This window comes from Trematomus bernacchii, unplaced genomic scaffold (assembly GCF_902827165.1).
Source record: "Trematomus bernacchii unplaced genomic scaffold, fTreBer1.1, whole genome shotgun sequence".
Lineage (NCBI taxonomy): Eukaryota > Metazoa > Chordata > Actinopteri > Perciformes > Nototheniidae > Trematomus > Trematomus bernacchii.
The window spans coordinates 10,135,648-10,148,836 of NW_022987313.1; the positions used below are offsets into that span (position 1 = coordinate 10,135,648).

General features: G+C 44.9%; 1 protein-coding gene across 4 annotated transcripts in view; it reads right to left on the reverse strand.

The window, feature by feature from the left end:
* crim1 (cysteine rich transmembrane BMP regulator 1 (chordin-like)) overlaps positions 1 to 9,089 on the reverse strand; it is a 34,256-nt gene extending 25,167 nt beyond the window's left edge. For 3 of the 4 annotated variants that reach the window (XM_034131189.1, XM_034131122.1, XM_034130968.1), the window contains exons 1-3: positions 8,449 to 9,089; positions 4,461 to 4,622; positions 4,040 to 4,213 (exon numbers count right to left, since the gene is read on the reverse strand). In XM_034131189.1, coding sequence (XP_033987080.1) covers positions 4,040 to 4,213; positions 4,461 to 4,622; positions 8,449 to 8,746 — 634 coding nt within the window. In that variant the 5' untranslated portion in view covers positions 8,747 to 9,089. The remainder of the gene's footprint in view (positions 1 to 4,039; positions 4,214 to 4,460; positions 4,623 to 8,448) is intronic. The other variant, XM_034131046.1, reaches the window with a different exon arrangement.
* Positions 9,090 to 13,189: the final 4,100 nt, after the last annotated feature.

Consider the following 13,189-nt stretch of genomic DNA (forward strand, 5'->3'; position numbering starts at 1 on the left):
CATTCAGACTTCACGTGTGTGTGTCTTGGCTTCTCCCGCTGACCTAATGCTGGATGGTTTGGTTTAGAGGCCAACCATGAGTAGTCAGTGGGTTGACGACTATTCCATCATGCCTTAAATGGAAGTTCTTTGTCTCAATCCCCACACATGAGTTATGTTTCCTCGCACACACTGGGAAACAGCAGCGGTGTAGAGCGGTAGCCATAGCTTTCGCAGACGGCTCACACAAACACACTCCGCTGAGACGTCTCGCGCCCCTGCCAGCCGGCGGCGGTCTGGCTCGGCCAGTAATAGCGCTGCCACAAAGAGGCTGCAGCCAAGCAGAACTAACGGTCCTTTCACAAGGGCAGAGAGGGGCAGGGCGGAGGTGGCAAAGGAAATGTAGATTTGTGGGAGTAAGGTCAGTTTGTGCCATGGCATCATAGTGGGCACCATTTTCCCGTCTGGTGAACCGCCTGTGAACTTCCGCAACAGCAAGTAAGTAGACAACCCAACTGCTGTAGCATGGCTTGAGTTTTCAACTGACATCATTCATTATTCTATTAGCAAATATTAGAACTAAAGGATACTTCACCCACAAAATGACCATTTGTGTATCAACTACTCCCCCTATGTTACCATGAATACACATTTATTCTTGATGCCTCCACGGTGGACACAGAAACAAATCCGGAGAAGATTCTTGATGAATTTAAATAAATGGGGGCCGCATTTAACAACACCAAAACTATATAAATCTAAATCTCACTAATTTGCAGAAAGTATTGAGCTTGTTTATCCTTAAGAGTTTCAATATAGTTTTGTAAGCACCATATACTTCAACCTCATCTAATTTTATACATGTTTTAAATGTTCATTCACCATTGTGGCATGCGAGGAAACCAATGTTTTCTATAAGTATTCAAGTTATACAGGCTGAGTAATTGATATACAAATGGTCATTTTGTGGATGAAGTATTCCTTATAGTGATGCCAATCGCATGAATCACCTAAACACTTCCAAAATGCAACTGCTGTTGCTTGTTTTCTGTCAGTGAGCAACAGCAGGGGAATTCCTCTAAAATAACAGTTAGGGGCCTTATCATGAATGAAATATGTAAACTGTCCCAGAGTGTAAAATAACCAAACACCACCCTACCAAGACCCTGGGGCCTGTACTTGACAAAAATACCTCGACTAAATGGTTGGCCTCAGTTTCCTATCTTCCTGCGTCCCCCCTCCCTCTCCTTAACTTATCACATCCTTTTCCCGACAAGCGGCTAATAATCAGTGGCTTCTGATTGAACTTTTCTAGCCAAATTACATCAGCGTCTTGAAGGACACAATCCAACTGGACCTACACGAGGCAACATTAGGCGATTGAACGCTACAGTGGTAAAGTGGAGATGATGTTGCGTTTTAACAGATCAGTGTGTGTCACAGGGGAGGGATGAAACAACAAGACCACTGAGTGAGTCAGAGAGAAAGTGGGAGGCCAAACCAATACCATGTGTGAGCTTAAGCAAGATTGTCCGACTGATGTTGGAACACGATTTCTAGCTGTGTGAAGTGTCATCAGTCAAGCTATTACGCACTAGAAGAAGGTTTACCTTCAGTGTCACATGCTCGCAGGGCATGCTAATAATTTCCTCAAATCTGCAGAAAGAAGTCCGGTCGATTGAACTGTATACAGTTTGGCTGAAAAGCAAACTGCATGCAGTTTGCTTTTCTAACTGACAAGACAAGAGCGACAAGAAAACAGCGGAGAAGTAACGGGCAGAAACCCTCCTTTTTACGCAGCGGTCCAGACATAGACATCAAACGGCGACACATATTCAGTTGCCAGTTACTTTGGCATTAGGGCAGGGATATCTAGATACTTTCCAAGGTTTGACATCATGAATTGTGCTAATTTTAAAGCAAGCAACGATGTTTTCAAATCTGTAATCAAAAAGCTCCGCCTTCCTGCCGTTGCGTTGCTCCGTTTTTTTTTTAAAACGGTGACAACGGACTATTTTCCTTAGCGGATGCATGTCAATTTAAATCAATACATACAACTATTTTTTAAATCAATAAAATCATTTTCTAAATCCATAAAAGCATTTCAATTAATAGTGGGAGTCATATCATTACTTTGTTGAGAATGTGGCCATGTAATAAGCGGGATAATGTGCACCAAAGAACACCTTCATGCAGATCTAGATCCCTCCGCTTCGCGTCGGGCTCCTGATCAGCCTGTCGGTGTTCTTTTCCCCATAATGACCGCGTCGCTGCACATTATCCCTTACTTAATGACTGTTTGTGTCTAAAGACAATGAGGGGTTGATGGACGTAGGGCAGAGCGAATAAAAGTCTAACCACAGAGTCCCGGTGTGGTCACAGAGGCGGGTCTGGCTGGTGACAGACGAAGGGGAAATCTGTGCCGGGAACATCTACACAAACAAGATATTTATCTCACACAGACACGAGTGCTCCCAGATATAGGCTCATCACACTCACACACACGTGATGATATATAAACACATGTATGCATCTTTCCTCTTGTATAGTTGCAGACGCGCACATCCTGGTTTTTTACTTAATGAGGGGCCATCAGAGGGGTGGGTGTGTCGCAGTGAGAACTCATAAGCTGCTAAAAAATGTTGTTTACAGTTTTCGCTGGTGCGAGTTTAAACTGTCATCTGTTGACTTTGAGATGGGGGAGTTACAAAACAGAAGATATATATTTCACTGTAACACCAGACTTCAATGATGATACGTCTAAACAATATGATGTTTGACGAATACGCTTCCTGTGGGATTTACCGATTAACATCCACACAGCTGTAGGGTAATTGTTCTGGAAGAACTACAGTGTTATTTGCAGACTAAATAATCTCAAATATGTGTCTGTGGCACGTTGCCAGCCACTGTTTTTTTCCAACTAAAGGGGAGTTCTTTCTCTGAAATATCAGCAATAGAGAGTAACGTGGATAAAAAAACACTTAGTCACATGCTTTCGACTTAATCTGTTCACTACACCAGAGCATTTTCTGGTTTCAAGGTTTTTCAGAAGGTTTTACTATGTTCTGCCTCGTTAAGCATGATGAGGTTTACCCAACACACACCGAGGTTGACTGAGTTCAATCAGCTGCAGTCAGGTCCTATTTGCATGTGTCAGTCAGGAGGCAGGAGCTGCCACTTTGCACCTGTCTATCTTCCAAACACCTCACAATCCAAATGAAGAAGCTTAACTCTCCCTGCCAATAACATTTTTCACTTAGAAGTGTCAATCAGAGAGACTCCTCAGAATGTAGGTTATAGCACACTTGTTTCTCCCACATCATTCAAGGGATTTTCTTACTTCAAGCATCATCATACTTCATCTTAAACTGGATAGATGTATACCTTAAGGACTGTATCCTGTGCCTTAGGGTCACCAACCATTTCCATCATCGGTCTCAGAAACACCTCCTGAGACTTTTTTATGTTTTTGTTACTCTGTCAGTCAGGTTCACACCTTCTCTCTTTCACTCTCTACATCATTTCATCATGTTTTCTTTTCATGACATTTGTCTTGCTCTTTTTTTCACTCCATGTTGTCATGAGAAGTGCAGTGCATTATAATAACTGACTGTTGAGCTTTCCCAGTGAGTCCTTGCAAATATTCAGGGAGATTCATTTGCACGATAACACCAGATTTTTTAAACATTTGATCTTTATAAAGATCTTCGCTTAAGATTAAAAGTGACAATATTCGGAGTCACAAGCTATTCATTGGTTGGAGGCAATATGCTTCTTTTAACACATAATGAGCTAGGACATAAGGAATTCTTTGTTCCACGGAGGCAATTTGTACAAAATCGCGGTTATACCTTGAGCGGATGCTTTATATCATTGTTTATGCTAAGCATAACCTCTGAAAGCTATTATTCAGTAGTGTAAAAGAGCAGAATTTAGCATAAGTTCTTCTCAGGTGTAAACCGTTACATCTACCAAATAACGTGAGCTGAGTGAAGCTACTGGTCGGCTGCTGCTGTGTAGTTTGCCAGTTTTCAGTTGCAGGTCATTTGAAGGTTACCTGCGGCTTCCTGGCACTGGCTGCGGTTGATGTAGGCAAAGTGGTGGTGGCAGCTCTGAGACTCGCACACACAGCCCTCAGCGGTCAGGTTACACCCAGAGAACATGCAGGCCGGGTTGGAGGGTCCAACATACTTCTCTCTGTGTCTTTCCCGGTGCTCGTGCCTTCGACCCTCTGAAACACACACACACACACACACACCAGTCATCAATGAGTCACAGACAATGGCAGTAGTGGGGAACCGTATCACAAAAACCTGCGCTTGTGTGTCATCACTATGATATGTAAGTAGAATTAGTCACCTAAGAGCCACATCTGTTATGGATTAGCTCCTCTCAATGGACAGCATTATTCCCTCGGACTCAAATTCGGAGTGTGCGTGTATCTGTGTTTCATCATGTGTCGGGAGGAGAGGGCTCACCTGACTTACTGGCCTTCATGCAGGATTCTTGATCTGGGTATGTGAACGAGCCCAAGCAGGAGTGTCTGGCATCGCACACACACTGACCTCCAGCTTTGTCGCAGCCCGTCATCAGAGGACAGCGCTCGTCCTCCAGGCCGGCCTCTGGGTGATCAGGAAGCTCTGCAAGGGCGGGGGGAGGGAAGGACATTAAGATAGAGGACAGTTAATGATCATCGACTGGTTTGTCCATTTTAATTTGGTACATTAAAGAGACATTCAACAAGCTGAAATGGGTCTAAACATGTTTTCCCCTCATAGTGCAGAAAGGTTAGCCAGCCTCGATTGCAACACATTGCCTCAGCAGCACCACTACTGAAGTGTCTAGAGTATTTCTGTGCTGCCGTACCTCCTCCCAGTCCTCGTTGCGCCACGCTACTTTAGCCATTGAGCCCATTTGTTTGCTTTTGTTCCACAGCATGGGGCCCTCCCAGGTTTTCCATTCCTGCTGGCTGCTGGGACGCCCCTCATGTGCCAAGGCCACTCGCACCATACCCACATATTGTTCCTTTGCCCCTGAGATGGCACCTTGGGGCTCTGCCCAGCTTGGACCAAGCTTCACCGTACGAAGGAATGTACGAGGGAGTAGTGCGTCCCAACAGGGTTCCTTTCTCATGCATGCATGAATAAACACATTTTATACCCCTAAATTATCCTCCTTCACAGTTGTGAAGTGCACTAAGAGTGGCAGCAGAGTAAACAGGATAAGACAAACTGTAACCCAGAGTAACCCTTCCCGAGCGTTTTGCTCCCAGGCCTCAATCAACAGTGTTGAAGCATGATTGGAGCTTATCATAACACTCTGGCTTTCTTCTGCAAACAGCTACACACCACAATGCACAAGAGAAAAGGTGAGAAGGTTTACCATTTAATATAAACACAAACACTTCATAGTAAATGTACCAGACCACTGCAACAGCCCTACCTGGAATAAAGTGTCCGATGATGAAAATGATTTTCTTTCTCAGTGAGGGTTCGCAGAAATAATACTAAGATGACTCAAAGTCACTGGAAAGAAATGGGAGTTCCATGGCTTTGCTTTCATATGCCGTAAATCCTAATAAAACACATATGTTGATCCATATTAATTTAAAACAGATATTCCACTATGGGAAAAAGTCTGTCTCTTACTGTAATAACTTGTAGTGAAAGTAAATCAATGTGACTGCAGATTAAAAAAACATCCTTGGAAGTTTAGATTTGGTTGTGTGGAATGTCCAGGGTGGTGGACGATGCTCAAAAGCACTCTATTAAACACCAGCTGCTAATTGAACAGGTGAAGGTAATACCTGCTACCTCTAACCTGAGGCCGGCCGTTAATAGCTCTCCCAGACGGCCAGCCAGACTGGCAAAGCACAAGCAGCCTTTTCAGTAAACCACACCAAAACTTTCCCTGCGATTTCCTTTCACCTTAAAATGATCCTCCGCTCCACATTTTTTTCCTTCCAGAGGCTTTCCTGTGCCTGGGAGGGTATTTTCATTTGAAGGTGGTGTTGGCAGTGGTGCCGGTCTGTGTGTGGTGCTAAATCTGGCCTGTAGAAAAGAGGTAACATTTATAAAAAGGCTGGACGTTGTCTCGTTACCTCATTTTACGCTTGACCTCTGTCAGCCCAGTTTGTGCTAAGCTGGTCTTCCTCAGCATAGCCCCCTTTAGCCTGACCCTGGTCCTGTCTGGCCTCACTATCTTCTATCTGACATGATTCTTGCCAAGGTCTATGGCTTCATCCCAGGGGGATTCCTCTCTTAGCTACTGAGACTGCTTGTCTTGGCATCCATGTCCAGGATGGGAAAGCTGACCTCTAGAGGCCCTCTGGCTGATAGCGAGCTAAAAAGGAAGTATTTGAAACATTAGATAATACTAGAGGAAGGGAGAAGTAGAAGGCATGCGAAGAAGGAGTGCAGTGGACATAGCGTCCCTGCAAGACAGACTTTCTGTTATGTTGTGGTATGTTAAGTGCTGCTTGAGGTTGGGGAAACTTGCGGGGGAGGGGCGACAATGAGAACATCACAACAAATAATTTAGCTGCTAGGACTTAATGATTTCACCTGACTGATAAATGCAAATATGAGAAGGTTTAAAGGTCTGGGTGACCCAGAGCAGGTGCTTGAGTACTCACAAAACGCCTGACAGACTCAACCTGCAACAGCAACATTTACTTTTCACGGTTTAGGTGTCAAATTAATTCATGGGAAAAACAGATTTTATTATCCCAGGTATTGCTAATACTATGTCCTGTGGCCCCTTCAATTATATTTTGTTATTTTCACTATTCAAAGGCAAACAACGGCTGGATTTATACACCTCTCACTTATCAGGTAATCTCCAGCACTATTATAATTATTTTTAGATATCAGTTTCATACATAACATTTCCAGGTCCAAAAACACAATGATAGGATCAACAATAACTGGGTGATGACACATCACCGAGGTATGCTACTTATATAATATGTCACCTGCCACAGGTTGTTTTGTCTCCACATTAAAATATTTTGACCACCCAGAAAATTAAAACTGTGAGCAGAAAAGCAGGGGATCAGAAAGCGGAAACATTTACCCCCTACTCCTGATTGCGGGGCTAATCACTTTAAGACCCTTGCCGCTCTAGGAGGGAAATCTGGGATCAGCCTCCCTCAGCCTGCCTACTGTGGCCCCTGAAAACACACCGGGAGGTGTTGATTTACCCCCACCTAGACCCTTTGGGATATTGGGTTTGCGTGTGACTGATTTAGGGGTCAGCAGCGTGCTCCGAGGCCCCTGGAGCCACAGGACCAGAAGAGGCACAACTCAATCAGAGGAGCCATTAGGTCTCCCACTCACTCCAAAGCTGTTAATTTACAGAGGAGATGTCCTGCAGGCGCCAGCCTAACCTGTACACGAGGCACAATCAGCAGCAGCGTCTCCTGGGATGGCCTGGGGCTCGAGACCCCTGGAAAACCTTCCTGCAGCCCTGACTTGGACCACCTCACAGAGGGATGATGGGAGGGCAGGGTCAGGGAATGCAGACACCCACTGAGAGCTGCTTACTCTCTACAGTCCTGTCAGTCCATTTCAATCATTCCGAAACTGGCTGGACGCAGTGCAGGTGGAGGGGCTGAGGGGGGCTACCAGCAGTTATTTGTTCCTCAGGGGAAGGACATTGCTACTTACTTCGTTCACTGTGAGGAACCTGACACCATGCACAGTTCTTTGATGCTCAGAAAGTTGCTCAAATTGTATGTAAAATGAGCACATCCACAATCTAACAATCCAACTCTGCTTGGAACAGCACAGTGGATTGTGTGGATTCACAAGATTGTTTATGAAATTCTGCAGGGGACTTTTTTTGCAATCGTGCTGTCAAACCATTATAACTCTGAGTCACACATTTAAAGCTCATGGTGGTAAACAATAAATACAAGAAAGGGGCCGATCATTATAAAATCCCTTTCAGCAACTCTTGGCCAAGTCATTAATAATCCCCAATTGTGACTTCCCACATTCAAACAATCAGTTTGGGTTTTTCTGAATTAACTATCTTTTCTAGGAATGCCACTTTCGTTTTTAAGCAAAGGGAACATAACCCTACTGAAGCTGAAGTGTGACCTAGTGCCAAATCACTCCTGCCAAGCCAATTGTGATGCCCCTGAGCGGAGAGTGAACGAAGCATTGAGGAGAAGAAAGAGCAGTTGAACATGACTCCTCTCCTGGCAGTCAAGAGCCCCTCAGACCTGGGGAGCTGCTCCAGGCATCCAGAGAGAAGGTAAACACTGACACAGCCACTGCAGTCAGGACTTAACTGACATTTGAATAGCGATGCCCTCAAGCCACATAAAGGAAGGGGATGGTTTTCTACCGAATGAGTTGACACCTACAGCTCTTTTATTGGTGTTAACAGCTCAAAAGCGCACATGTATTCACCCAATACTGCCACAAGTGGTATGATTTCATAGGAAATTACACTACCCACCTTTACATACTCCAGTTTCAGGGATAGTGGCTGCTTCGGTTTGGTTAAAAGAGGCGCAGGTCAGTCCCAGGGCGCAGTAGCCGTGCACCCAGTCCTGTCCGCCGCAGGGCTCCCACTCCAGCCGGGCACACCGGTCACAGCATCCGCACGGATCCCGAGCCAAGGTCCGGCCCCCGTCACAGCCGCGCGGGGCTTTGACGGGACATGTCCGGAGTTCACACGGTGTGCACTCATGAGCCGAGAGCGCCCGCACCAGAAAAAGGACGTTTAATAACACAACGGAGCACTTGCTGAACATGTTTCCCAAAAAAAGAGCGCCTAAGTTTCCCAGAGAAATAGTCCGCTAATGGTCTGGTGATAAAACCACATGCGATGTACACTACACTGCTACATGTAACTCCAAAGTTGAAAAAGTCTTCCTTTAAAGTGTTGTGATGTCTCGAGCACACACTTCAAAAGCAAAAAAACACCACGAGACTGAAGTGTGCGGATGCGTTTAGAAGGGGCAGCAATATCCAAAGGTTCAGTGTGAGCAGGTAGACACGCACGTCTCGAGCGTCTCAGCTGATTTACGTAGAAATCCAGGAGCGAGTCTGTGGAAGTCCAGAGAGGTTTTACTGCTGCTGCTGACAGCGACGCACGAGAACGCAATCTGAGTCTTAAATTGACATGCAGGCATATAGAAATTAGAGGTGCACCCCTCCCCCTGACTGACACAGCCACCGACCAGTCACAGGGAGGGAAAGGAGGGAGGATTTGAACTGATTTATCCCCGCTAGGCGACTCTTCTCCATGTTGCGCAATGATGCAACTTTGAGTGCCTTGAATGCAAGTTGCTTTTCTGCGTCATATCATGTAAAAAGCTGCAATTTAAACGGATGGGTAATTAAAAAGTGTTTGAAGTATTGTTTCCTTGTAAGAAAATGATGATTAAGTCAACCTTTAGTCCTTGCTTCAGATCATATTATGTTAAAACTATATTATTTACACACTCCAATAAAGGTGCGAAGACTATAATTTCCCTTATTTAAATGATATAGGACAATGGCAATACAATTAGACTACAATAGTCCATACACTCTTTCTCCTTTATGATAATATATTTTATGTCACCATGTGCATTTACAGTGTTGTCACAAGCCCCCTTAATGTTCTCTATCTCTGTTCAACAAAACAGCCATAAGGTCTTTCAGAGCCCCATAATCAAACATTATCAAGGCTGTATATCATTCCACAGCTTTAACTTTTGTGTGCGGATGAGTGCGTGCCTGCTTGTGTTTGTAGGTGTCCGATTGTGTATGCAGGTGGCTTTGGAAGAGGCAAAAGGTCATCTGATGTTTGTTGAAGCAGTGTTTGTGTGCTTACATTGGCAGATGGATGGTGTGAGTGGGCAGAGGGCACAGCTGGGGGCTGATTGTGTCAGTGCCACAGACACTGCAGACCAGAGAAAGCAATACAATGCGTATAAAAACACAGTTTGTCCCCCATTTCTGCTGCACAAGTGAGCAAGAGCGGAGCAGACATATTTTTTTTCTTCCCACGGTGACAGTTCGTGTAGTCCTCAGAACCAGTCGAGTGTGATGGTTACAGTTAAGTCTGCTGCTTTAGCTGCCAGCTCTGAGCAAATTATAAGAGTAACTGGAAAGTAATGACTTATTAATAGAAATCAAATACAGTATCAAAAGCCTGAAGATGGTGCAATATTAGGGATCTTGGAAACGTTTCCTTTTCAAACACCATCACAATGTCAACACACAACAACACCTCCTTCATTTGCAACATCTGCTGGAGCCACCCGCTCCAACACAAACACAACATCCAGGAAACAAGCCCCGCAGCACGCATAATCAGGCCTTGCAACACAACTCGGCTCTTGTCCTCCAGCTCTCCCTCCACCCTCCCTCGCTCCATCCCCTCCTTAAAGCTCATGTCAAATGGGCCGACCGGCTGACCACTGGCTGGACACCCACTGCTGGTTGACGACAGATCAGACCAGGACTTTGGAGAGCCTCAGGTTCCTTTTACTTTCAGAGTTTGTGGCCCAGCGGCACTGACCTATTTGCCTGGGCGAAGGGCTTTCAACCGGAGCCAGCTGGCTTCTTTCACAAACCTCTCATCCTGCTATCAGGGAGCAGAGGTTTGTTTTTTGCCAAGCAAAAAGGTCACCTGAGCAACTTTCTATCTAGTTATCAGATATGCAAACAGAGGATCATAAAGGAGTCATTTTGTCTCTCCGGAGGGCAACAGGGGTAGCAATTAACAGCAAAATGACTTGGACTAAACTAGAAGAAAACCCTCATTAGCAGTCTGAGTATATGCCCTGTCTCAATTGTTGCGTGATTGAGGCATTTGGAAAAATGTGCTATTGTTAAGTCTGGCGTCAAACACACAAACACAGTGACATTATCCATTTATGACTTGTTTTCATTTCAAATGAGTGGAGAATTACGCTTGAATAAAGCTAATTATGTTGTTGAGTTCCTTGTTCAGTAAAACCACAGCACAATCTGCTCCATGTGAGTCTCTGAATGGAGAAACAGGGGGAGTAGGTGGGGCAGTGAAGGGCGTTTTGCAAGGCCTGAATAACAGTAGTGTGTGTGTGTGCTAATGATGTTCTGAGTCACAGATCTCTGGGAAAAAACAGCAGTGCTGTTGGGGCACCAGTTTCCCTGTCTCCTACACTGAAGTCCTTTTTTCAATGATTGTGATCCAAGCTTGTGGAAAAATACAGCTTTGGGTGGGCCAAATCATCCCTGGCCCCTTAAAAATGGAGGGGTCATGTTGTGGGACCTCTGCCATCCACCCATAATGCTTCTTGTCTATCCTCTCCACAGGCAGCTGATTTACACCCGCCTGCTGTCGCGGCGTCAGGCTGGTGGTGAGGAGGTGTTTGAGCAAGTAGATGGGTGCCAATGATGGTTTGAAAGTGAGCTCACTGGCAGCGGCAGTCTGAGGGTGACACGGGGCCGAATGTGGAGTGTGATACAGAGTGTTGAGTGCATGTCGAGTGGAGGGCGTGCGGCACACCTGATTACAAGTCCTAAGGATGGGCTCCGGGAGTTTTTGCCCGAGGTTCGGTGTACAGTGCGGGTTATCGCCCTTGCTGAGCTTATCTGTGAGCGCATGGTGAACCATACTTTACAGATCCAGGCCAAGGGGTGGGAGTGGGGGTGAGGAGCGGGGGTATAATGGCAATGCATACTGACAGTTGGAGTTTCAATGTCCTTAAAACATCCACTAAATCGCCATCGCCTGGAGTATTAAGTATGGAGGCTGAGCAACACATAGACCAATGAATGGCCATCTGTATTTATCTGAGATCATCTGTAAGGTGTGAACAAACCAAACCTTAAAAAAAAAGAAAAAATAGATTAACAACTCAATGTTGTGTCTTTTGAAACATACAACTGTATTGAGGTAACAAATGAGAGAGATGATTACTTCTATTTTCCATGACTGCCATCCAGAGGGACTCACAAGTGCTTTTGTTTTTCACTTTGCACTCTGCTTTTGTTTGGATCTCTGTAAAAGCCGTTTGGAAACAGTCAGAGAAGTCCAAAGAGTATCTCATCTTTCAGGGGATCAGAACTAGATTACAAAAAAAAAATTAACTTAATTTCTTTATCCTTGTAGTGTTCCACTCTTGTCCTCTGTCCTTGACTCTTTTTCCTGCCTCTCCTCTCTCCCTCAGTCTGTGTTTTTCCTTCTCTCTGTGAGGTCTGGTCCAGTTGCTGTTTTCCATGCGGCGACTATGATAATGTGTTTTGACACCGTCAGGCCTCCTGCTGTCTTCCTCTCTCTGTCTCGCAGAACCCCCTGAGTCAAAATAGCAGCAGTGATTCAAAACTACACGTCCCCCCGCCCACCCCACCCCCCTTCCCTTCTTGTTCTGGCTCTACAAGCAGTTCTGCTTGAACGTAAGAGGGTTCAGTGGGTTCAACCAGGCCAAGGGTTTGGTACTCCAATTTGTCTTTGTAGTTTGTCTATAGGTGGTTTTCTGTAAGGTAATGGGGAGAGTGTGAACATTTAAGCAGATGCAAGGTCATCTAGTAAGTGGTGCATCCTTAAATTGTCATGTAAATCATTGCTGTGTGTGGTAACGTGAACGCTTTCTACATTGGTTTTATGAGCAGGGCAAGGCCAATTTGATTTGATTTGATTGGGGTGGAGGAAGAGCTTGTTGCCTGTCAAAAATAATTGTGTTTGATCAACTCCTCCCAAAAACTATTTGATGGATTGCCATACAATTATCTTCAGACATGCATGGATCCTAGAGGAATTAGCTTATTGATGTTTTCTGTGAAATATGTGAACATCTAAAGGACGGATGGTCACACACCTTTGCACAGACATTTACGATGTATCTGAAGGATTTTGGTGATCCTCACACTTTACTTCGAGCACCACCGCGAAGTTCACATTTCACGTTCATGTCAAAAGTCTCAATACATTTTGGATGGATTGCCATGAATCTTGTTATAGACATCTGTGTTACCCTCAGTATGAAATGTAACAACTTTCTTGATCCTTGGACTACTTATATACTGCTATCATCAGGTCATCTTTTTCAAATTGTTCAGTACATTGGTTTGTGCCTGCAAAACCAGCTGCCAACATGCTAAGCTAATATGGTAAACATTGTAATCATTTTCTCTGCTCAACATCAACATGTTTGCATTGTCATGTTAGCATGTTAGCATGTTAGCAGGATTTAGCTCAAAGCACATCTCTGTACAGCTTT